The sequence below is a fragment of the Rana temporaria genome, chromosome 5, assembly GCF_905171775.1.
Source record: "Rana temporaria chromosome 5, aRanTem1.1, whole genome shotgun sequence".
Taxonomy (NCBI): Eukaryota; Metazoa; Chordata; class Amphibia; order Anura; family Ranidae; genus Rana; species Rana temporaria.
In genome coordinates, this window is record NC_053493.1 from 43036940 (window position 1) to 43060574 (window position 23635).

At 43.9% G+C, this 23635-nt stretch overlaps 1 protein-coding gene across 2 annotated transcripts in view; it reads right to left on the bottom strand.

Annotated features, from left to right (window-relative positions):
• The window catches only part of HACD1 (3-hydroxyacyl-CoA dehydratase 1), a 98566-nt gene that overhangs the window by 39534 nt on the left and 35397 nt on the right, over positions 1 to 23635 (bottom strand). The window contains exons 2-4 of one of the 2 annotated variants that reach the window (XM_040352471.1): positions 17772 to 17889; positions 14724 to 14742; positions 10928 to 11010 (exon numbers count right to left, since the gene is read on the bottom strand). In XM_040352471.1, coding sequence (XP_040208405.1) covers positions 10928 to 11010; positions 14724 to 14742; positions 17772 to 17889 — 220 coding nt within the window. Of the gene's footprint in view, positions 1 to 10927; positions 11017 to 14723; positions 14743 to 17771; positions 17890 to 23635 lie in introns of both variants that reach the window. The other variant, XM_040352470.1, reaches the window with a different exon arrangement.

A 23635-nucleotide genomic window follows, 5' to 3' on the forward strand; every position in this document is an offset into this window, starting at 1 on the left:
CTTGCACATCCTCCTCCTCCTCCACATCCTCCTCTCTTCCTTCCACATCCTCCTCCTCCTCCACATGGCGAGATGTTTGATGTTGGCCTTGTCTGGCCCTCTCTGCCTCCTCAAACTGCAGGCGTCTTCTTTCCCCTAAATAAACAATGACAAAAAGGTATACTCATCAACACACAGATATTGTAGAGCAGAAATCGCATACATTGCTTTATTAAGGAAGAGGCTTTTTTTGGGGGCTAAATTGGGTCTTCTCCCCCCCACTCCTACATTTTGGATGACTTCTATGGCAAGCTCTGATTCGGGCCCTTTTTGGCGAAGTGACACACATGGATGTCCCCCCCTTAAATTTTAACACGGACACCTTACAAATTACAATCTTAATATTTAGGTGGAGACACAGGTGCTCTGGATTTCAGATATGAAAACACCAGCTTAGTAGCACTGTTGGCATTACACAGTCTTGGATTTGCATTTTCCACAACTCTATTTGTACACAATGTTTACAAACCATGTTTTTGGCCAGAGAGGCATGTCCAGGTGTTTTGTTCCTGGGCCAACATCGTATTTAGTAGAAATAAGCTGATGTCAAAAATGTTTACTATTAACAGTCGTTGCCCAAGCAAAATGTTTGAGAACAACACCTTCTATTTCAACATGAGCTCAGAAGTACAACCAGGCCAAGGAGACAGATGTAGAAATGTACCTGACCAAGCTAAAAATCAAAAAAGGTCCCCCCCCCCCCCCAACTAATATAATTAACTTACTTTTCTTTAAGATTTTTTTGATCCTCTTGTACTGATGTGGCTCCCTCAGTTTCAAATCGGACCACCGCTTCCGTAGCTGCTCCTTGGACCTGGTGATCCCAAACATTCTCTTCATTCTTCTTGCCACCTTCTCCATTATTTTCCCCTTTCTGCGGTTGGGGGTCTTGTATGGCCCATATTTGCCATCATAATCCTTCCTCCGCATTATATCCACAAGCTCGATCATTTCCTCAAAAGCCATATTAGTGGCCTTATACCGTTTGGGACGGGATCGGGACGTTCCTGCCTCTGTCCCCTCACTTCTGGCCTGAGAGCTCCGTGCATGGTCGCCTGTCATCGCCATCTTTCATCCCCACAGAGATTAGGGGCGTGGAAACCAGGAAATGTCCCGTCATGGGCGTGTACGAGGGCGGCGGTTCATGCATACGCGGAGTGTAGAGAATGAATAAGACGTAATTACGTAGGTTACGCGGAGATTATTCGCTCGTTTCACAGAAGTTACATAGTTCACGCCATATTTTTGGAGTTAACATTGATTAGGGGGCATGGCAAAGGTGGCGAAGGCAGGGTGTCACGCACACGCGGAGTGTCTAGAAGGGAAGCCACGTGGTTACGTACGTTACGCGGAGATGATTATAACATTTGACAGAAGTTACCCACTTAACGCCATATTTTTGGAATTAACATTGATTAGGGGGCATGGCAAAGGCGGGGTGTCACGCACACGCGGAGTGTCTAGAAAGGAAGCCACGTGGTTATGTACGTTACGCGGAGATGATTATAACATTTGACAGAAGTTACCCACTTAACGCCATATTTTTGGAATTAACATTGATTAGGGGGCATGGCAAAGGCGGGGTGTCACGCACACGCGGAGTGTCTAGAAAGGAAGCCACGTGGTTACGTTCGTTACGCGGAGATGATTATAACATTTGACAGAAGTTACCCACTTAACGCCATATTTTTGGAATTAACATTGATTAGGGGGCATGGCAAAGGCGGGGTGTCACGCACACGCGGAGTGTCTAGAAAGGAAGCCACGTGGTTACGTACGTTACGCGGAGATGATTATAACATTTGACAGAAGTTACCCACTTAACGCCATATTTTTGGAATTAACATTGATTAGGGGGCATGGCAAAGGCGGGGTGTCACGCATACGCGGAGTGTATAAAAGGGAACCTACGTGGTTACGTACTTTACGCGGAGATTAATTGAAGGTGCTTCACGAGGAGCTAGAGATAGTAAGGTAAGAAAATTGGAACATGGGATCAGCAGAGGCCTAAAAAATATAGAGCCATGGGATTGGGGTTTGGTCTGTTGTTTGCACCCTTTTAACGCTACTTATGTTTCTTGTGTCCCCAAAACGGTAATTCCTTCTCACAATGCTTTCACACATCACTTTAATGTAGATGTGAAGAATGCTCTACGTATTTGTAGTTTTTGACAGGTGTATTGTGATCATGCAAGTATTGTTCTGTGTTGGTTGGCCAGAGGTTAGTATGTGAAGTGTATTTCTATGTCAGGAATGATGAGGGGCATGCTAGGTACACATGAAATAGTGCCTTGAGGAATGGTCAAAATATCAAAAATGGAGGATGGTTAGAGATGACACGTATTTAGCCAACTTTTTTATAAAATGGGCTGCATATGAAATAATTTTTGGTCACAACAATGGGGCAGAGCTGGGCAGCATTTTAGCTGCAGGAGACACTGTGTTTGCATAGTAGTTTTGAAATCTGGTGCCACATATTCTTACAATGTGAATGCTGTGCATTTTTTTATGCTTCTTAATTTTTATTTTTACAGTGTGTTAATTGTGTTTTTTGGGAAAAAACTTTCACAAAGGAAATGGACCAGATTGTGGGCCAAGAGGCTATCAGTCGCCTTATTGCGAAGTATCGGGAGACGCCCCTACTTTGGGATAGCAGACACCCCCTCTATAAAAGTCGGGCGCGCAGAAGGACAGCACTTGCTGACATTGCAACATATATGCAGACATGGGTTCCCGACTGCACAGGCCACATAGTCAAGACCAAAATGAACAACCTGAGGGCCGCATTCCGCACAAAAAGAAAACAACTACGGGCGCAACGATCAGGAGCAGCAGCAAGCCAGTCCACGGAGCCAAGTCTGTGGTACTACCAGGAGCTGGAGTTTTTGGGGGATCAAATGGATGGCCGGCGATCAATGTCAAGCCTTCCACCCAGACAGCAGGGCAGCAGACCTTCCACGGATCACCCTAGACAGGAGGAGAACAGTGAGGGGCTGGCTGGCATGCGTCCAGAACTTCGACTGAGCACTTCTTCTGATGAGGTAGAGTATTTTACACCAAATTTTTGGGCTGCTAATTATGGTTTAATTCTTGAGTTGATATTGTAAGCACAAAATAAAAAATGGCTGAGAAAATTCGGGGTCATAAAAATAGGGGTCCTGGATGACAAGTACAGGGATCAGAAGGAGAGTAGATTAAAGATTAAAGTAAGATAAAACAAACCAGTCTAGAGCATGAAAATGTGTGTGATTTGCTGGTGTCAAATTGTAAAAAATGTCCCTTTTTTGCCACAGGAAGAAGAGACCAGCCTGGATTTGACGGCTACTGAGCCCGAGATGCATGCCAGCCAGGAGGAAGGGGTCATTGCCAGCCAGGAGGAGGAGGCCGGGCCAAGCACTAGTCAGGAGGGCCCCAGGCCCAGGGATAGCACAAGCCCACATGTCCCTCCCCCCCAGGTCAGGCAAGCAGGCCTAATGAGGCGCAGGAGGGAAGTGGAGGATAGGAGCCTTGAGATGATCAGGGAGGCAAGCGCCATAATGAGGGCCCCCCTGACCCGCACTGAGGCCTACAGTGCCTATGTGGCACACGAACTATCAACAGGGGGGGAGGAAGATCAGAGGCGTGCCAGGAACCTATTTAATCAGGTCATTCTATGGATGCAGAGGGGCTGGCTGACGGATGACACCGAGCTCAGTGACCCGGCCCATCCTGCCCAACATCTCTTACCTCCTCCTGCTGCCACATCCTCCCCATCTGCAAGAGGCCGTTTCCGGATCCGTGGAAGATCTGCTGCAAGGAGGGTTACAAGGAATAGGAGAAGATGATTCCCGGCCTTCCATTTGATCCCCCAAAAACGTTTTGCTTTTTGGACTACCACAGCCTGGGCTCCATTGGCTCGCTTGCTGCTGCTCCTGGTTTTTGATTTTTGTGGTTGTTCTCTTTAGTTGTCGGTATGCAGTCCTCAAGGTTTGCCATTTTGTCCTTGACTATGTTGCCTGTGCAGTCTGGAACACAAGTCTGCATGTATGTTGCTATCTCAGCAAGTGCTGCCCTTCTAGTTATTTTTTTGTTGAATTATGTTTGAAATAAATGGTGAGTTTATTTTCAGAAATACCTTGTCTATTGTTTTTTTACACTGTGTTGATTAGGCATGAAACATTTTTGGTAATATGTGTCATTTAGAAAGGACACCAACTCCTTGTGGGGGGGGGGGGGACATTTGGTGTACCAACTTGGTGAAACCAAAAAGGAAAAACACACGCATAACAAAAATGGTGACATAACCTCACCCAAAAAAATACCAAAAAAAATGTGCATGAAAAAACAATGGTGCCAGAAATTGCACAAAAAAAAAAGAAAAACAAAAAATGGGCATGAAAAAACAATGGTGCCAGAAATTGCACAAAAAAAAAAAAATGGGCATGAAAAAACAATGGTGCCAGAAATTGCACAAAAAATAAATAAAAAAAAATGTGCATGAAAAAACAATGGTGCCAGAAATTTGACAAAAAAGAAACAAAAAAAATGTGCATGAAAAAACAATGATGCCAGAAATTGCACAAAAATTAAAAAAAAAAAAAAAATGTGCATGAAAAAACAATGGTGCCAGAAATTGCACAAAAAATATTAATAAAATAAAACACCAAAAAAAAATAATGTCCATTTAAAAATAAACCAAAAAACATAGACATGTGGAGGACTAAAATAAAGTTACAACATCTGGATAGATAGCATTAGCAAGAAAACGGGTTTATTCTAGCAAGAGAACGCAGAGAAAAAAAGAGGCAAGAAACAACACAATAGAGCTTTAACAGGACGAATGTGCCATATCACAAACAAACGAGAGTTTTACCTGAACGAGTGCTCCCATCCCCTTATTTCGTCTGAGCATGCGCGGGATTTTTATACGCGGATATTGTGTACTAACCAACGGATATATCCGTCGGATAGCTTCACAGCGGATATATTTGTTAAGCATGTCAGCAAATATTTGATCTGCTGAAAAGCGATTTGACGGAAAAATATCCGCGGATAATTATCCGCTGGAGTGTACACACCATAGAATCTATCCGCTGAAACCCGTTTGCACGGATTTATCCGCGGATGGATTCTATGGTGTGTATGGGGCCTCAGGGGGGATATGATCAACATGTACAAATATATAATGGATCCATATAGTGAACTTGGTGTTGAGTTATTCACTTTACGGTCAGCACAAAAGACAAGGGGATAGTCTTGGGGCCAGATTCACAAAGGTTAGCGGATCTTTAGATCCGTGTAACCTATGTGTTTTAAGATCCGCCCTCGCAAGTTTGTGAGGAAAGTGTCAAATTCACAACACACTTACCTCCAAACTTGCGACGGCGGATCCTAACTCCCCCGGCGGAATTCTAATTCCGCGGCTGGGGGAGTGTACTATTTAAATCAGGCGCGCTCCCGCGCCGATTTAAATACGCATGCGCCGTCCGGGGAATTTCCCGGCGTGCATTGCTCCCACTGACGTCAATAGGACGTCAGTGGTTGCAAAGTGAGCGGGACTTGCGACGCGCGTGTTCGTGAATCGGCGTACGCAAACGACGTAGGAAATTTCAAAATCGACGCGGGAACGACGGCCATACTTACCCCTGCTTTTAGCAGGGGTAAGTATACGACGGGTACCGCGCTACGGAAACGACGTAAGAACACAGCGTCGGGTCCGCGTACGTTCGTGAATTTCGCGTATCTCGCTGATTTACATATTATTCAGTGTAAATCAGCGGGAACGCCCCCGGCGCCATTTTTAATTCCAAAAAAAAGATCCGACAGTGTAACACAGTGTGACACTGTCGGATCTCAGCCCTATCTATGCGTAACTGGTTCTATGAATCAGGTGCATAGATAGGACCAGTAAAAATCAGAGATACGATGGTGTATCTGTAGATACACCGTCGTATCTCTTTTGTGAATCTGGCCCTTTATGTCTAGAGGAAAAAAGATTTCATCTCCAAATACGGAAAGGTTTCTTCACAGTAAGGCCTCGTACACACGACCGAACATGTCTGCTGAAACTGGTCCGCGGACCAGTTTCCGCGGACATGTTCGGTCGTCTGTACGGCCGACCGGACAGGTTTCCAGCGGACAAATGTTTCTTAGCATGCTAAGAAACATGTCCGCTGGAAGCCTGTCCGTCGGACATGTTCGGTCGTCTGTATGACTCACCGGACATGTATGCTCGGCCGTAAGCCCTCGCATGCGTCGAAGTTTTTTCGACGCATGCGTGGAAGCATTGACCTTCCAGGGTCGCGCACGTCACGGCGTCATCATCGCGGCCACGTCGCGACCACGTCACTGCGTTCGCTGTCCGCGGGGATTTTGGTCTGATGGTGTGTACACACATCAGACCAAAATCCGGCAGCGGGCATGTCCGATGAAAACGGTCTGGCGGACCGTTTTAATCGGATTGTTCGACCGTGTGTACAAGGCCTAAGAGCTGTGAAAATGTGGAATAGACTCCCTTCAGAGGTGGTTCTGACCAGCTCAGTAGATTGCTTTAAGAAAGGCCTGGATACTTTCCTAAATGTACATAATATTGTAACTAACATTATTGTAACTAAATAACTTGGTACTAACATTTACAGGTAAAGTTGATCCAGGGAAAACCTGATTGCCTCTCAGGGGATCAGGAAGGAATTTTTTCCCCTGCTGTAGCAAATTGGATCATGCTCTGCTGGGGTTTTTTGCCTTCCTCTGGATCAACTGTGGGTATAGAATTGGGTATATGGGATTGTACGATATTTATTCATTTTTTTAAGGTCCAGCTGGATGGACTTGTATCTTTTTTCAACCTAATTATGTAACTATATAACTCACGAGTTGACGAGAAATGTATTAAAGATTTGCGACACGATCTATAGAAATAATCCACCTATATCTCACTGAACAATAAAAGAGGATTGCTCAGAGCTGGATTAACTCTGTGTGGCAAGACTGGGCACAGATGAGAGGAAATCTTATACTGTACATTGTGACATAAAAAAAAACAAAAAAAAAACAGTTTATAAAAAAAAAAAATGTTTTACACAGCTGCAGTGAAGTGGCCCCCTGGAGCACCGAAGTTGTAAAGCTGGGGGCTGCCGAGAATTACATCCAACCGCCGAAGTTGTTGAGCTGGGGGGGGGGGGGGGGGGGGGTTTGCCGAAATTGCGGGAGTTTTTTTTTTTTCAAAAATTGGTTCCCGATTGGTGGGCTATTACTTTGTGGAACGTTTGGCCGAATCGTTCACGAAATATCATCATTTTTTGCTGCAAAATTTGTCTCATATGAATGAATGGTGAAACTAGAGTGTGAGCTGACAAAAAATGAAAAATCAGGACATGATTTCTAAACTGCCACCACTGCATTGCATGAATCTATCTATGGTCGCCGCTGCCACCTCCTATTAAGGTGTCCGGCCCCTTGTCGGGGCACCTGGCACCTAAATTACAGCAGCGGGGGCTGTGTGTTCGCTGTTTACTCAGTATTGTGTTAGGGAAACAAATAAATCGCTTTCCTAACACTGACCCACCTCTCAGCCAATCAGGTGCTCGGGTCTGGTTACGTGTCACCTGATTGCCTGAAGCGACAGGCGCTGTGATTGGACACCTATCAGGCATCCAATCACAGCAGAGGACGGGAGAAGACATCGAGGACACGAGACAAGTAAGTGCCGGGCGGGGGATGCACACTGGGGCAGCATTTGATGGGGCACAGTAGCGGCAATTGATGGGCATACTGACAGCAATTGATGGGTACAGTAGCTGCGTTTGATGGCACAGTGGCGGCAATTTATGTGTACAGTGGCTGCATTTGATGGCACAGTGGCTGTGTTTGAGAACACAGTGGCTGCTCTTGATGGGCACAGTGGCTGCGTTTGAGAACACAGTGGCTGCGCTTGATGGGCACAGTGGCTGCGTTTGAGAACACAGTGGCTGCGCTTGATGGGCACAGTGGCTGCGCTTGAGAACACAGTGGCTGTAATTGATGTTTTTTTTTATTCCAGTTTGTTTGCGCACCCCAAAAGTTTTGAGCACCAGCCACCACTGTGTACTTTAAATGTATTTTTTATGTTTTTGTTAGGCCAGTCAATGTTTTACTTAGCATTCCACCAGCACAGTTAAATGGAAGAGAATGAATGGTGGACATAAATATATCTGTTATAGTACATTTATTTTTTGCAGTAAGCGCAGAGACATGGAAGGGAGCCCAGGAGCTCGGAGAATGAACCATGCCTCTTCTTAAACAGCCCAGTCTGCAGATGCCTCCCTTCATGCCAAGAGCCGCTCCAAGAACCACAAGCTTCAAATAAAAACATATCTGAAACGAGAGCCTTCTTCCAACTCCAACCAAAGCTCAGCATTGATTATGGATGTGTTTATTTCTGAGCACTGAACCGTACACATTAACATTTATTGCCAATGCTAGGTTGCATTAATTGAGAGAGAAGAAAGACAGGCCTTGAAGAGAGATCTTTGCTTTTGAACTATTTATCAGCCACAGCAAAAAAAGAAATCTGCTGATCCATTAATTTATGATTAGCATAGGTTGGATTAGGGTAGAACTAAAACTAGAAAGCCCCTTATCGGTGTTTCTATTAAAAAAAAAAAAAGGAAAATAGACAGAAAAGTGGAACCATTCAAAACCTATCCGGAATTGTTTGATTTTGATAAATTGCCCAAGCTTTCTGCCTAAACATAGGCATCACTAGATATGGGCACCCGTGGCACATCCCCTGGGTCTCTCCTGTTGCCTAGGGTCTAGGGAAGTCTCTAACAGAGTGACACCAACTGTTCAATCACTTAATGATTAGATTAGGGTAGAACTAAAACCAGAAAACCCCAGATCGTGTTACGATTACAAAAAGTCAAATAGGCTTTGTTTGATTCTGCTTTTCTGGCTAGATGGGATTTGTTTGCATTTTTTATTTATTTTTTGCTATTATTAAATTGCCCTAGCTCTCTGCTTAACCATATGGGGCCAGATTCATAGAGATTTGCGGCGGCGTAACGTATCATCTTTAAGTTACACCGCCGCAAGTTTTCAGCGCAAGTGCCTGATTCACCAAGCACTTGCGTGTAAACTTACAGCGGTGTAACGTAAAGCCGTCCGGCGCAAGCCCGCCTAATTCAAATGGGGCGTGTACCATTTAAATTAGGCGTGTTCCCGCGCCGAACGTTCTGCGCATGCTCCGTTCGGAATTTTCTCGCCTTGCTTTGCGCGAAATTACGGCGCCCCGACGTGTTTTTTGAACGGCGACGTGCATAACGTAATTTCGTATTCCCGGACGTCTTACGCAAAAAAAAAAAAAATGTAAATTCGACGCGGGAACGACAGCCATACTTTAACATGGAGGAGTAATTTTACCCCATGTAAATAGCACTCTTAAGTTTACGACGCGAAAAACCGACGTAAGAGAATGCGACGAACGCGCGTACCTTTGTGGATCGCCGTAATCAGCTAATTTGTATACCTGATGTATACCCGACGCTGGAAAACGACCTAAACTCCACCCAGCGGCCGCCGGAGAATTACACCTAAGATCCGAAGGCGTACGAAGCCGTACGCCTGTCGGATCTTAGCCAAAAGCCGTTGTATCTTTGTTTGTGAATGACAAATAAAGATACGACGCGGCAAATTTGAAAGTACGCCGGAGTATCAGCAGATACTCCGGCGTACTTTTTCTGTGAATCTGGCCCATGGCGTCCAGTCTTAGGTCTCCCGGCCAATCCCGGCCGCCCCCCCAAAATATTGAGCACCAGCCACTACTGCTTATTCGCTTAAAGCGGATACGTCAATCACTTAGCCTGTGCATAGGAACGCCCACTCCCATGGGATTCACTACCTGGAAGCCGGGGGGGGGAATAAAGATATATAACGGTATGTACGGCAAAAAAAAAAAAGATCAGCGTACAGTCAATGTCGGAATGGAGCTTAATGTAATGTTAGAATTTTTTTTTAGGGTGAACCCCCGCTTTAAGGACCAGCTACAGTATATATACTGTGCCAGAATGGCACGAACAGGCATATGGATGTATGGGTACGTCCCCTTTAAGATGCCGCCGTGTGGTTGCGCGGAGATGCTTGTGTAAACAAGCATCTCCCGCTCTGCCTAGTGACAATGGCACTGATCTCCGCTCCGTGTACTCGGAGCGGAGATCAGTGTCATGTGACACACAGCCCATCCCCCCTACAGTAAGAAACACTCAATAGGGAACACATAACCCCATACAGCGCCCCCTAGTGTTAACCCCATTCACTGCCAGTGTAATTTTCACAGTAATCAGTGCATTTTTATAGCACTGATCGCTGTAAAAATGACAATGGTCCGAAAATGTGGCAAAAGTGTCCGATGTGTCCGCCATAAAGTCGCAGTCACATTAAAAATCGCTGATCGCCGCCATTACTAGTAAAAAAAAATATTAATTAAAATGCCATAAATCTATCTCCTATTTTGTAGATGCTATAACTTTTGCTTATTGCGATTTTTTTTTACCAAAAATAGGTAGAAGAATACGTATCGGCCTAAACTAAGGAAAAAAAATGTTTTTTTATATATCTTTCTGGGATATTTATTATAGCAAAAAGTAAAAAATATTGAATTTTTTTCAAAATTGTCGCTCTATTTTTGTTTATAGCGCAAAAAACAAAAACCTTAGAGGTGATCAAATACCACCAAAAGAAAGCTCTATTTGTGGGAAAAAAAGGACGTCAATTTTGTTTGGGAGCCACGGCGCACGACTGCGCAATTGTCAGTTAAAGCGACGCAGTGCCTAATCGCAAAAAGTGGCCTGGTCCTTAACCAGCCAAAATGGTTCGGGGGCGGGGCTGAAGTGGTTGTTTTACAAATACATTTGAAGCACATTCTACTACTTACCTGTTTAATGCTGTTGGTAATAAACCAAACCATGAAGATTCTTGAGCTGACTTGGACCCCCGTTACTAGCACCGATGTACGCACTATACCTTGAAGAAAGAGAAACTATTAGTTGCATGACATGTTCAATAGGAATACATACAAATAGGGCTTATTAAAGGATCAGTCCACCCCTAGCTGTTTTGTAAGATATATGAGGGCAGGATTCTTCCCTGGGTAATTATATGTTGCAGGCACTCCAGTTCCATTCTAGGTTTCCAGCTCTGCTACCCACAGCTTCACAGAGGCTTCCTACTCTGGTTGCAGAAGGAGCATCCTAAATCCTACATCTGTTTTCTCTGTGATGTGAGAAATGATACACGCTTTAGTAATGGGCACAACAGATGTAAGGAGTCAAAAACATAGGTGGAAAGAACGCACCAATGGTATCTAACAGCTACATAGCTGGTTAATGGAAAGAGGAACAAATCAGCGTCTACCTACGTTTTAAATACCTGCTTGGGGGGTAATCACATATTGTCAGCCCCAATAGAATGTGAAACTAAACTTACTAACAAAAAATTAGTTTTCTGTTTTAGCCCGAACCAATGTACAAGGAGAGATGGTCATGTCAGCACTATATTCATCATATTCATAAACACAAAAAAATACAGTGTAAATCAGTGACACCACTGAGAATGTAGCGTATTCATTCACTAGAGACCAATGAAAACCCTGAAGCCTCGTACACACGTCCGAGAAACTCGATGGGCAAAACACATCGTTTTGCTCGTCGAGTTCCTTGTGAAGCCGTCGAGGATCTCGCCGAGCCAACTTTTCCCATTGACTAACAAGGAAATAGAGAACATGTTCTCTTTTTGGCCCGACGAGATCCTCGTCGGTTTCCTAAGCGAAAAGTGTACACACGACCGTGTGTACGGGGCCTGAGAATGCAACCTATCCATTCAGTAGAGACCAATGAAAACACTGAGAATGCAACCTATCCATTCAGTAGAGACCAATGAAAACACTGAGAATGCAGCCTATACAGTCACTAGAGACCAATGAAAACACTGAGAATGCAACCTATCCATTCGCTAGAGACCAATGAAAACACTGAGAATGCAACCTATCCATTCACTAGAGACCAATGAAAACACTGAGAATGCAACCTATCCATTCACTAGAGACCAATGAAAACACTGAGAATGCAGCCTATACAGTCACTAGAGACCAATGAAAACACTGAGAATGCAGCCTATCCAGTCACTAGAGACCAATGAAAACACTGAGAATGCAACCTATACATTCACTAGATACCAATGAAAACACTGAGAATGTAGCCTATCCATTCACTAGAGACCAATGAAAACACTGAGAATGCAACCTATCCATTCACTAGAGACCAATGAAAACACTGAGAATGCAGCCTGTCCAGTCACTAGAGACCAATGAAAACACTGAGAAATGCAACCTATCCATTCACTAGAGACCAATGAAAACACTGAGAATGCAACCTATCCATTCACTAGAGACCAATGAAAACACTGAGAATGCAGCCTATCCATTCACTAGAGACCAATGAAAACACTGAGAATGCAGCCTATCCAGTCACTAGAGACCAATGAAAACACTGAGAATGCATCCTATCCAGTCACTAGAGACCAATGTCAAAAAATAGGTACCAAATGCACAACCAAAATGAAAAAGCAAACAAAGTGCAACTGTGTTATATAATTCAAGTGAAAATGAGGAAATATTTGGCCCAATAATAATTCAATATAACTGATGCCAAAGAAACAAAGGATTAGTGTCCAAATTAAAGACAGCTGATAGTAGCTTGCTGTAATCAAGGAAAAAACAAGTCTTCATGCAATGTTTCAGCCGCTTACCGGATCTGTTGATGCCTTGTAAGGAGAAACGCAGCGTCGGGCAGAGCAAAAATACCTGACGTCACCACGCCCCAGCTGACCGGCCTGAGCCGCGGCTAGATGTTTGCCTGCTTTTAAACTGTTCTGCCGAAAAGTTTTTCTGATGTCAGTAACCCACTTTTTCACCAAACAGCCCCTGGATGTTTGGTGAAAAACGGACATGCTATTGGACCAGTGACTAGCTGCCTTGGATTTCCTCGAGTGACCCCTGGTTTGCTGAGCTCTTACGATCTCCATAATAGAGATCCATCTGATCCGGTGAGCGGCCCCTCTGTCTATTAAATGTGTTTCATCGGCCCGGCTGAAAAACATTGGATGAAGACTTGTTTTTTCCTTGATTACAGCAAGCTACTATCAGCTGTCTTTAATTTGGACACTAATCCTTTGTTTCTTTGGCATCAGTTATATTGAATTATTATTGGGCCAAATATTTCCTAATTTTCACTTGAATTATATAACACAGTTGCACTTTGTTTGCTTTTTCATTTTGGTTGCACATTTGGTACCTACTTTTTGACATTTGTTTATAGCTGTCTATTCCAGCTAGTTTGTATTTTGCAGCACCAGTCAATTTTGATTTATTTTTTCTCCTTTTCTTTAGTAGGGAAAAAAATATTGTATCAGTATTTTTAGTATACAGTCACTCTTTGTTGGGTTACATGTAATATTTATTGGAAAGTTGGCAATGGCCCTCCAGGCCATTTCATGTGGCCCTCACACCTCTCCTGCAGCTGCACGAGAGCTCCAGCCCTCCTCTGGTCCTACTTTCTGCTTTCAAGCAATGCATCCAGCTTCTTCCCAGCAGCAGCATAAGGAAAGGGGATGCACTGTGATGTAATGGAGAGTAGGGGACTCAACTTCTGATGGTGGGGTGGCTCTTGAGGGGAGGGGATGTGCTGGACATCTAATCTTACAGACACAACCGACCCTTTTGAGGGCAATCATAATGCTGATGCGGCCCACAATGAAATTTAGTTTGACGCCCCTGCAATAGAGACTAGGGGCAACACTGGGAAAACAGCCTATCCATTCAATAGAAACTGGTGATAACATTAGGAATACAGCCTATAAATTCACTAGAGACTAGTGACATCACAGAGAATGCAGCTTATCCATTCACTAGAGACCAATGAAAACACAGAGAATGCAGCCTATCCATTCACTAGAGGTCAGTGACAACACTGACAGAGCAGCCTATCCATTCACTAGATACTGAGGACTTCACTGAGAATGCATCCTATCCATTCACTAGAGACCACGGGCATCACTGGGAAAACAGCCTATCCATTCAATAGAAACTGGTGCTAACATTAAGAATGCAGCCCTATCCATTCACCAGAGACTGGTGACATCATTGAGAATGCAGCAGATCTATTCACTAAACATTGGTGCATAGCTCCCAATTGTCCCTGATTTGGAGCAATGTCCCTCTGTCCCTCATTCCTCCTCATTTGTCCATCATTTTGGTCTGACCTATATAGATGCATATAAAAAACACTTTTATGTTTCCCAGCGCTAAACCGTTTCATCTGATTTCTAAATTGCTGCATTTGTAAATTCCGAAAGTCAATATAAAGGAATAGTAGTGGTAAAAAAAAGCACTTGTGGGTTTAACCAATTTAGTTTTTGTGTACAATTCTCCTTTAACAGGGCGTGGCAAGGGGTGTGTCCTATGCCTGCATAGTTTTGCTGATAGGTGTCCCTCATTCCCATCTCAAAAAGTTGGGAGGTATGTTGGTGAATGCACTAGGGATCGGTGACATCCTTATTCTGAATATCAGAATGAAAAGCTGAATTTATTGCAAGAATATAAAAAAAATCTTCCTGCTACCCCTCTCCCTGCTGGACACCATTATACTACTAGGATATAAAACAAATAAACTCACCAAGTGCGCAGTGGGCCAACTGTAAAAGAAAATAGACACATCAATAGTTTATGAGAAGTGCTGTCATTCTTGAATTACATTATATTCACATTAGGCAGGCTATAAAATGCAATATTTGGTAGAAATGTAGACAATCATAGGTGTGCGCAGCCTATTGCATTAGGGTGTGCACCCCAAAGCTCAAACATGTATATATGTAGGGTAATGAATAGTGTCAGTAGAGCAGCAGACACTGTCAGTAGGGCAGAGATTAGTAGTTTATTTTTATTAAAAAATTATATTACTTTTTTACAAATTTTGTTTTACTTTTTCCTAATTTTTTTGCAATACATTTTTTTTACATTTTTTTTTTTACTTTGTACAATTTTTTTTAACAATTTTCACAATTTTTTATTTACAATAATGTATTATTATTATTTTTACAGTCGTTTACAAGCTGCATTGGGGGGCTTTGGTGAAATATCAGGGGTCTAAAGCGACCCCTGATGTCTCACTTTTGAGACAGAGATTCCCCAGTCCCTTTCTTCAGCAGACAAGCAGCAGGGGAAATCTGTGCAGCAAAGGGTGATTAGGGTGTGCCCAGGCACACCTGGCACACCCTGTGCGCACGCCTATGTAGACAATCCAAACATGGAAGGAAGTAGCGATAAGCATTGTTTTATTGATCTTGAGTTGCAGGGTTTTTCATTTATATTATCATGGTGCAGATTTTTTTTTTTTTTTTTTGAAGAGCAGTCATTTTCTGTTCTATAGAAGGTAATAAGCAGCTAAGGTTCGTTTTAGATAGATTAAGGAAGGGCTAATCTGGCTACACATTTTCCTTTAGATTTACCTTTAACTATGTAGTGCAAAGGCCTACCTGATTACATACAATTTAAAAGTGTTTAGGTTTGACTTCATAGGATATGGTTTTGGTAAATCTAAAGGAATATTGTATAATATGTAGCCAGCTTTAGATCCTCTTTCAGATTTGTATTGCTCTTTGACCCCGATAGGAAAACCCACCCTCTTCATTTGTCCTGATGACCATTTTTCCTTTCGACCGAAAAATGGGAAATTGGGAAAATTTTACAGTTGTCATCAAAACAGGAGCTAAGTTTAAAAAATAAAAATCCAGTGATAGCTGGTTAAAGCTCCATTCGGAAAGTTTTCATCTTACTTCATTCTGTGTTTCCAGGGCAGGAAGTAAAGAAAAATTGGCCAAATGGGACAAAGAAAACAAAAAAAACCTGACAGGGGTGTTACCGTTCCTTACTGTATCCAAAACTAAAAAAAAGCCTTGGCTTATACAATGTACAGCTGTGGCCAAAAGTTTTGAGAATGACACAAATATTGATTTTCAAATTTTTTGCTGCCTCAGACAATTTGCATAAACTCCAGAATGTTATGAAGAGTGATCAGATGAATTGCAAAGTCCCCTTTTGCCATGAAAATTAACTTAAAGGGTCACTAAAGAAATTTTTTTTTTTTAGCTAAATAGCTTCCTTTACCTTACTGCAGTCCTGGTTTCATGTCCTCATTGTTCGTTTTTGCTTTGGTGTTGCTGTAATTCCTCTCTGTTCTGGACACTTCCTGGTTGTCTGTTTCCTGATCACCACAGTACTGGGAGATTTCTCACTGTGGTGACTAATCAAGGAGGTGTGATTACTGTGTTTCAGCACCAATCCAGTTTCGTTTTACAAACCTGATCTGCCCTCTATTGGCTCTCTGGCTCTGTACATCAGAGAACAGAAACAACAGCAAAAACGAAACTAAACTGCAGGCACATTATATGATTGTTTTTTTTAACTATTTTTAATCATTTTTAAAAGGAATCTGTTAACTATTATGTCTATATACCCTGTAAACAGTCATTTCAGCTAAAAAAAAAAAATTCCTTTAGTGACCCTTTAATCCCAAAAAAAAATAAAAATAAACATTCTAAGTCCAGCAAGTGCCTGGACCGTCTCTTACAGTTGATTCACCTGCAGGATCGGGGCACCACCAGTGCAGAGCTTGCTCAGAAATGGCAGCAGTGAGTGAATCTGTATGCACAGTGAGGTGAAGACTTTTGGAGGATGGCCTGGTGTCAAGAAGGGCAGCAAAGAAGTCCCTTCTCTCCAGGAAAAACATCAGAGACAGACTGATATTCTGCAAAAGGTACAGGGATTGGACGTCTGAGGACTGCCGTAAAGTCATTATTTGGGGCATCTGGAAAAAAACTTTTCTGGAGAAGAAAAGGTGAGCGCTACCATCACTCCTGTGTCATACCAACAGTAATGCATTCTCAGACCATGCATGTGGGGTTGCTTCTCAGCCAAGGGAGTGGGGGGCTCACTCACAATTTTGTCTAAGAACACAGCCATGAATAAAGAATGGTACAAAAGCAACTTCTCACAACCATCCAAGAACAGGTTGGTAACAAAGTGATAACTAAGTGGCTTGGGGAACAAAACATCAAAGTTTGGGTCCATAGCCAAGAAACTCCCCAGACCTTAATCCCATTGAGAACTTGTGGTCTATCCTGAAGAGGCAGGTGAACAACCCCTCACTAATTCTGACAAACTCCAAGTATTGATTATGCAAGAATGAGCCGCCATCAGTCAGGATGTGGCCCGGAAGTTGATTTACAGCATGCCAGGGTGAATTGCAGAAGTCTTGAAAAAGAAGGGTCAACACTGAAAATATTGACTCTTTGCATAAACTTTATGTAATTGTCAATAAAAGCTTTTGACACATATGAAATGCTTGTAATTATACTTAAGTATACCATAGTAACATCTGACAAAAAGATTGAAAAACACTAAAGCAGCAGACTTGGTGAAAATTAATAATTGTGTCATTCGTAAAACTTTTGGCCACGGCTGTACATACATTCTCCACGCAGCGTTCCTGGAGAGCAAAGCAAAATTTAATTATTAGCCATAGAGCTCCACGCACTATTTCAGTCTTGTCATATGCAGGCCAAGGAACACACATTAAATGTTGTCTTTTGAGGAAAAGGACATTTAGTAAATACAGGGTTAGATACAAATAAATAGTAATACATGCTAAAGAGCAGCACATTACCTCAAATAAAGCAAATGTTTGGAAAAATTTAAGAGTCTTCTGGATACTCTTGTAGAGTCCCTTGTGTGTTCCTTTGTACATGTAGAACCGAAACATCGCAATGGCGAGAACCAGCCACCTGCAGGGTCAATTGAATATATTAGTAAAATAAAATATCACTTTGAATTTTACCTTTTCTTTTTAAGACTTGGGAATGTAGGGCATTGTTTAAGTCTAACTAAATGGGTTTGCACTTTTTGCAATATCCGTTTTTTTGCTTTATTTAAAAAAGGGTAATTGAGCCTAAAGATACCCTGTCTGGTCCCTACGGCCTCGTACACACGACTGAGGAACTCGTCGGAAAAGACACATCGTTTTCCTCGACGAGTTCCTCGTTAGGCTTGTCGAGGAACTTGACAAGCTTTCTTTGCGTACACACTGTCAAGACCAAATCTCCTCATTCTCAAACGCGGTGACGTACAACACGTACAATGGCTGGGGAAGTTCGATTCCACTGGCACAACCCTTGGGGCTGCTTTTGCTAATCTCATGTTACTGCGTGTTAAGTAAAAGTTTGGTCGGAGACGATTTGCACTTTTCAGTCTGTTACAGCGTGACAAATGTGTTATCTCCATTACAAATGCTACTTTTACTCCCGTCTCATACTTTATTCTGAGCATGCGCGGGTTTCTTAGCATACACAGGCTCGAGTTTCTCGTCGAAAACCAGCCCGACGAGGAACACGACGAGGAAATTGAGACTCTCGTCGAGGAAAAAGAGAACTTGTTCTCTTTTTTTCTCGTCGAGTTCCTCGACAGTTTCCTCGATGAAAAACGTACACACGACCGCTTTCCTCTGCAAAAAAGCTCTGCCACCAAGTTTCTTGATGGATTCTGTCGAGTTTCTCGGTCGCGTGTACGAGGCTTAAATGTTTTAAGCCAGCAGGCTCCTGCAAAAGCATATAGGAGAGACTCGCCTCTCAGACAGCCAATTTCTCCTGCCTCTCCCCATTCCACTGCTGCAGCCTCCGAAGGTCTCTGGCATTTCATATTTCCAGGTGTGTCAGATGCCTGTGTCCCCTGTCACATGTTTATGTTATTAAACTTTTAGACTTCACTGGTGCATCTTCTTATGCAACAATTCAGGAGTACAACTGGTATTGTAAATAAATGTGATTAAAAATATTGAAAATTATTTCTAACATGACTTCATCATGTTACAGCTTATGCAAGATTTTAGAAATTTGGTTTACATCTACTTTCAATTTAACACATACTTACCTTTTCTTCACTTTAAGGCCACTTTCACACTAGGGCGGGGGCTGCAGCGGCGATTAACCATCAATTTCCCCGCGTTTTATCCCCCTAGCCTCCAAGAAAGGGTTAAAAACATCTGCAAAGCGCCTCTGCAGAGGCGCTTTGCCAGCGGTATAGCCACGGTGCCCCGTTGATTTCAATGAGCAGTGGAGGAGCGGTATACACACTGCTTTTTCACCGCTCCAAAGATGCTGCTAGCAGGACTTTTTTTACCGTCCTGCTAGTGCACGGCTCCAATGTGAAAGCCCTCAGGGCTTTCACACTGGAGGGACAGCAGCGGCTGTTTAAGGTCGCTTTGCAGGTGCTATTTTTAGCGTTATAGCACCTGCAAAGCGACCCAGTGTGAAAGGGATCTTACGCTTTCAACAAAAAATACCCTGAACTCTCAGGTATGCAGGAAGATGTGTCACGTGGGGGTGGGGAGAGAGTTTCCAACCTTGTGTGAGCTCCAAGACAAGAGCTTACACAAGTCCTCCTCTCCAAGCTTTGGGCAGTTGAGTAAAGCCTTGGGGAAGTGAAGGAAATGTGTAGCTGGATCGGGCAACAGGTAAGTGAACCCTGTCAGGACCTGGGCTTGAACCTGGGACCTCTTCTGTGTCTGGCATTATTCTTCCCATTGAGCTATCTGGGATGCTGGACAGCTCCCTGTCTGATCTGCTGGACAAACCTACCTGATCCATTGGAATACTCTGCCTTGTGTCTGCCTTGTGTCTCTGCCTCTGCCTTGAACCCCCAGCTCCTCCCATGAACTTCCTATAAAAGCCTTGTCTCAACACTTCCCCATTGCCAGACTATTGTGCCTTCCCAGCCAGTGCCTTGAGATTTGTCTGCTCTGCTGCCATTTGTACCTGCAACCACCCGTGTTTGACCCTCAGCCTGTTCTTTGACTACTCTTCTGCCTGATCCCAACCTGCAGCCACTCGTGATTGATCCCTTGGCTTGTTTACTGACCACGCTGCTGTTTCATCCTTGTCTGCTCATCCGCTACTGTACCCCGGCTTGCTCACACCCTGGTGGGACAAACCCGAGGACCGCGACCTGGTACTAGCTTACAGCTGAATCCATCTCCACCATTAGAAGCTCTGGGGAAAACCAGCTAGTACTTAGACTCCGCACCTCAGATGAGCCTGCGTCATCTGCCAGAATTGACTGTCTGTACACCTGTCTTCAACTGCAATAGCTACTGGCCTCTGAGCCTGACGCCTGATCGTGACAAACCCGTTACTATTAGGGTTGCCACCTCATTCCTTTGAACCCAGACACATATGAATTACACAGGTTCTGAGGCTAATTTAATGCAGTTAAGGCACCAAGTGAGTTTAATTATCACCTTAATCAGCCACAGAACCTGTGTAATTAATGAATGTTCGTTTTTAAAGGGAGGAGGTGGCAACCCTAGTTACTATGCTCTGTGTGGGCAAGGAATAGGTTCCCTTTAAGAGAGTCCACAATAAGAAGTATTGGATTGTCATTTCAGGATGGCATGCAAATACCTCAATTAAGACTTGCAGAGGAAGCATATGCCAACAGAAGTATCAAGTTTCTGCCACAACGTAACACTGCATAGTTAGCAGGAAGATGGGGGACTTAGAGACTCTACACAGCCACTTGTTCTCTAGAGCAGCACAAGGTGACAACATGCAGCTACCAAAGACCAAAGTTCAAAGGTTCACATTAACCTGTTTAAAGTCAGCTACTACTGGTCTGGGGGTCAGTCAAAGAAAATATATAGTGTGTGTATACAGTATATATATATATATATATATATATATATATATATATATATATACACATACTGTGAGGGGATTAGCCCATCAGCGGGTGTGTGTGACCCCCTGGACGGGTTCAGCACACAAAAACAATTAGGCACAGCAGACGATGGTAGGAGGAAAACAAAAAGGTGCGGATTTTATTTGAACTATATACAAAACAAATGTGACAGAAACAAAAGAAATACAAAAATAAATCCTGGTCACTTGACCGCTTATTAAACACATCAGTGTCCTTAACTAACGCCTGGGTACCAGGGCTGTCTTAATAGCATCATGGGCCCCTGGGCAAAGTAATTCTCTGGGGCCCCTACAATGATGACAGTGCAGGTAAACAGACATCAAGTAGGTAGGAGGCAGACTGCCTCCCCTGCGTATCTATCACTCTCAGTGCCATCATGGGGCCCCCAATTTCGGGGCAGCGTGGGCTCAAGGACTAGCTGCTTTGGGGAATGTGCAGGGCCCCCCATGCAGCTGGGGCCCCTGGGCAGTGCCCAGATGTGCCCTCTCATTAAGACAGCCCTGCTGGGTACAGCCTAGTGCTGCCCCAGTCCCTAACTCCCTGCTGGTTAGAGGTTTTGGTAATAGTAGCCACACAGGCTTTGTCTCACCGCACAAAGATCACTCCCCAGACTATTCACACAGATCTGGTTCCAGGTTGGAGCATATCTGTTAGGCTGGGTTCACACTACGGTTTTCCCGTCCGTCAGCCGCATACGATTTCAGTATTGAAAACGTACGGGCCCGGACGGGAAAGCGTATAGATAGACAATGCATTGCAAATCGTATGCACTCGGATGCATCCGGGTGCGTACGATTTGCTGGCAAAACGTTTTTTAAACGTACGCAAAACCGTGTTCAACCACGGTTTTGCGGTCGTTTTTAAAACAGTATGGCAAACGCATACGTTTTCCTTTAACATTAATGTCAATGGAAAACGCACATATGTGCGGTTCCATACGTTCCCGTTCGTTTCAGCCGCATACGGTTTTTCATATAAATCGTATGCGGCTGACGGACGGGAAAACCGTAGTGTGAACCCAGCCTTAGCATGTTGGGAGTTTTTGTAGAGGACCTAACGAGCCCACCTGATACAGCTGGGCTCATCAAGTCCTTCCAGCAGGACTCCCAGCACTCCCCCTAGAGGTACAAACTGGCATAAAGCCTGAACCTAGGAGAAATATATACAGCATCTTGGATGCAACCAGGGGATTTACTTGCCTACTGTCACAATACATATACACACACACTGTTCAAGGAACACTTTGAAAACATATCAGATCTCAAAGGGGGAAAATCTAATGCTGGATATCTATACTGATATGGACTGGGTGTTAGGAATGTAAGAATGGCACATCATTTGATGGAAAATAAAAAATATTCACCTACAGAGGGTTGAATTCCGAAAATCAAAGTGAACAAAATGATGCAACAAGCTAGTCCAAATTTCATTACAACAACTCAAAATGGTCCTCAGTAGTTTGTATAACCGCCCCCCCCCGCCGCCCCACGTGCTTGTATGCATGCCTGACAACATCAGGGCATGCTCCCATTGAGACGACGGGTGGTGTTCTGGGGTATTTCCTCCCAGATCTGCAGCAGGGCATCACTGAGTTCCTGCAACCTGGTGGTGTCAGATGGACCGAAACATAATGTCCCAGAGGTGTTCTATTGGATTTAGGTCAGAAGAGCGTGGGAGCCATTCAAAGATATCAATATCTTTATCCTCCAGGAACTGGCTGCATATTCTCACCATGTGGGGCCGGGCATTTTCGTGCATCACTAGGAACCCAGGACCCACTGCACCAGTGTACGGTCTTACAATGGGTTCAAGGATTTCATCCTGATACATAATGGCAGTCAGGGTGCCATTGTCTAGCCTGTAGATATCTGTGCGGCCCTCCATGGAGATGCCTTCCCAGACAATCACTGACCCACCACCAAAACAGTCAGGCTGTACGATGTAACAGGCAGCATAACATTCTCCATCGCTTCTCCAGACCCTTTCACATCTCAGGGTCATCTGTGAAAAGCACTGGGCACCAGTGGTGGACCTGCTAATTCTGGTGTTCAATGGAAAATGACAATCGAGCTCCATGGTTCCCGGCAGTGAGCACAGAGCGCACTAGAGGATGTCGGGCCCTCAGGGCACCCCCGTGAAGTCTGTTTCTGATTGTTTGGTCAGAGACATTCACACCAGTGGCCTGCTGGAGGTCATTTTGTAGGGTTCTGGCAGTGCTCATCCTGTTCCTCCTTGCACAAAGGAGCAGATACCGGTCCTGCTGATGGGTTAAGGACCTTCGAGGGCCCTGTCCAGCCCTCCTAGAGTAACTGCCTGTCTCCTGGAATCTTCTCCATGCTCTTGAGACTGTGCTGGGAGACATGGCAAACCTTCTGGCAATGATAAGTATTGATGTGCCATCCTGGAGGAGTTGGACTGCCTGTGCAACCTCTATAAGGTCCAGGTATAGCCTCATGCTATCAGTAGTGACACTCGCCCTAGCCAAATGCAAAACTAGTGAAAAACAGTCAGAAAAGATGAGTAGGGAGAAAAAAATGTGAGTGGCCTCCAACTTTTCCTGTTTTGGAGGTCTTCTCATTGCTGCCCATCTAGTGCACCTGTTGTTAATTTCATTAACGCCAAAGCAGCTGGAACTGATTAAAAAAACCCTTTTCTACTTAACTTACCAGATGCCAGGAGTTTTTTTATTGACTTGATGCTATACTCTGATTAAAAAGTGTTCCTTTAACTTTTTTGAGCAGTGTATGTATGTATTTTATGTACAGTATATAACATGTG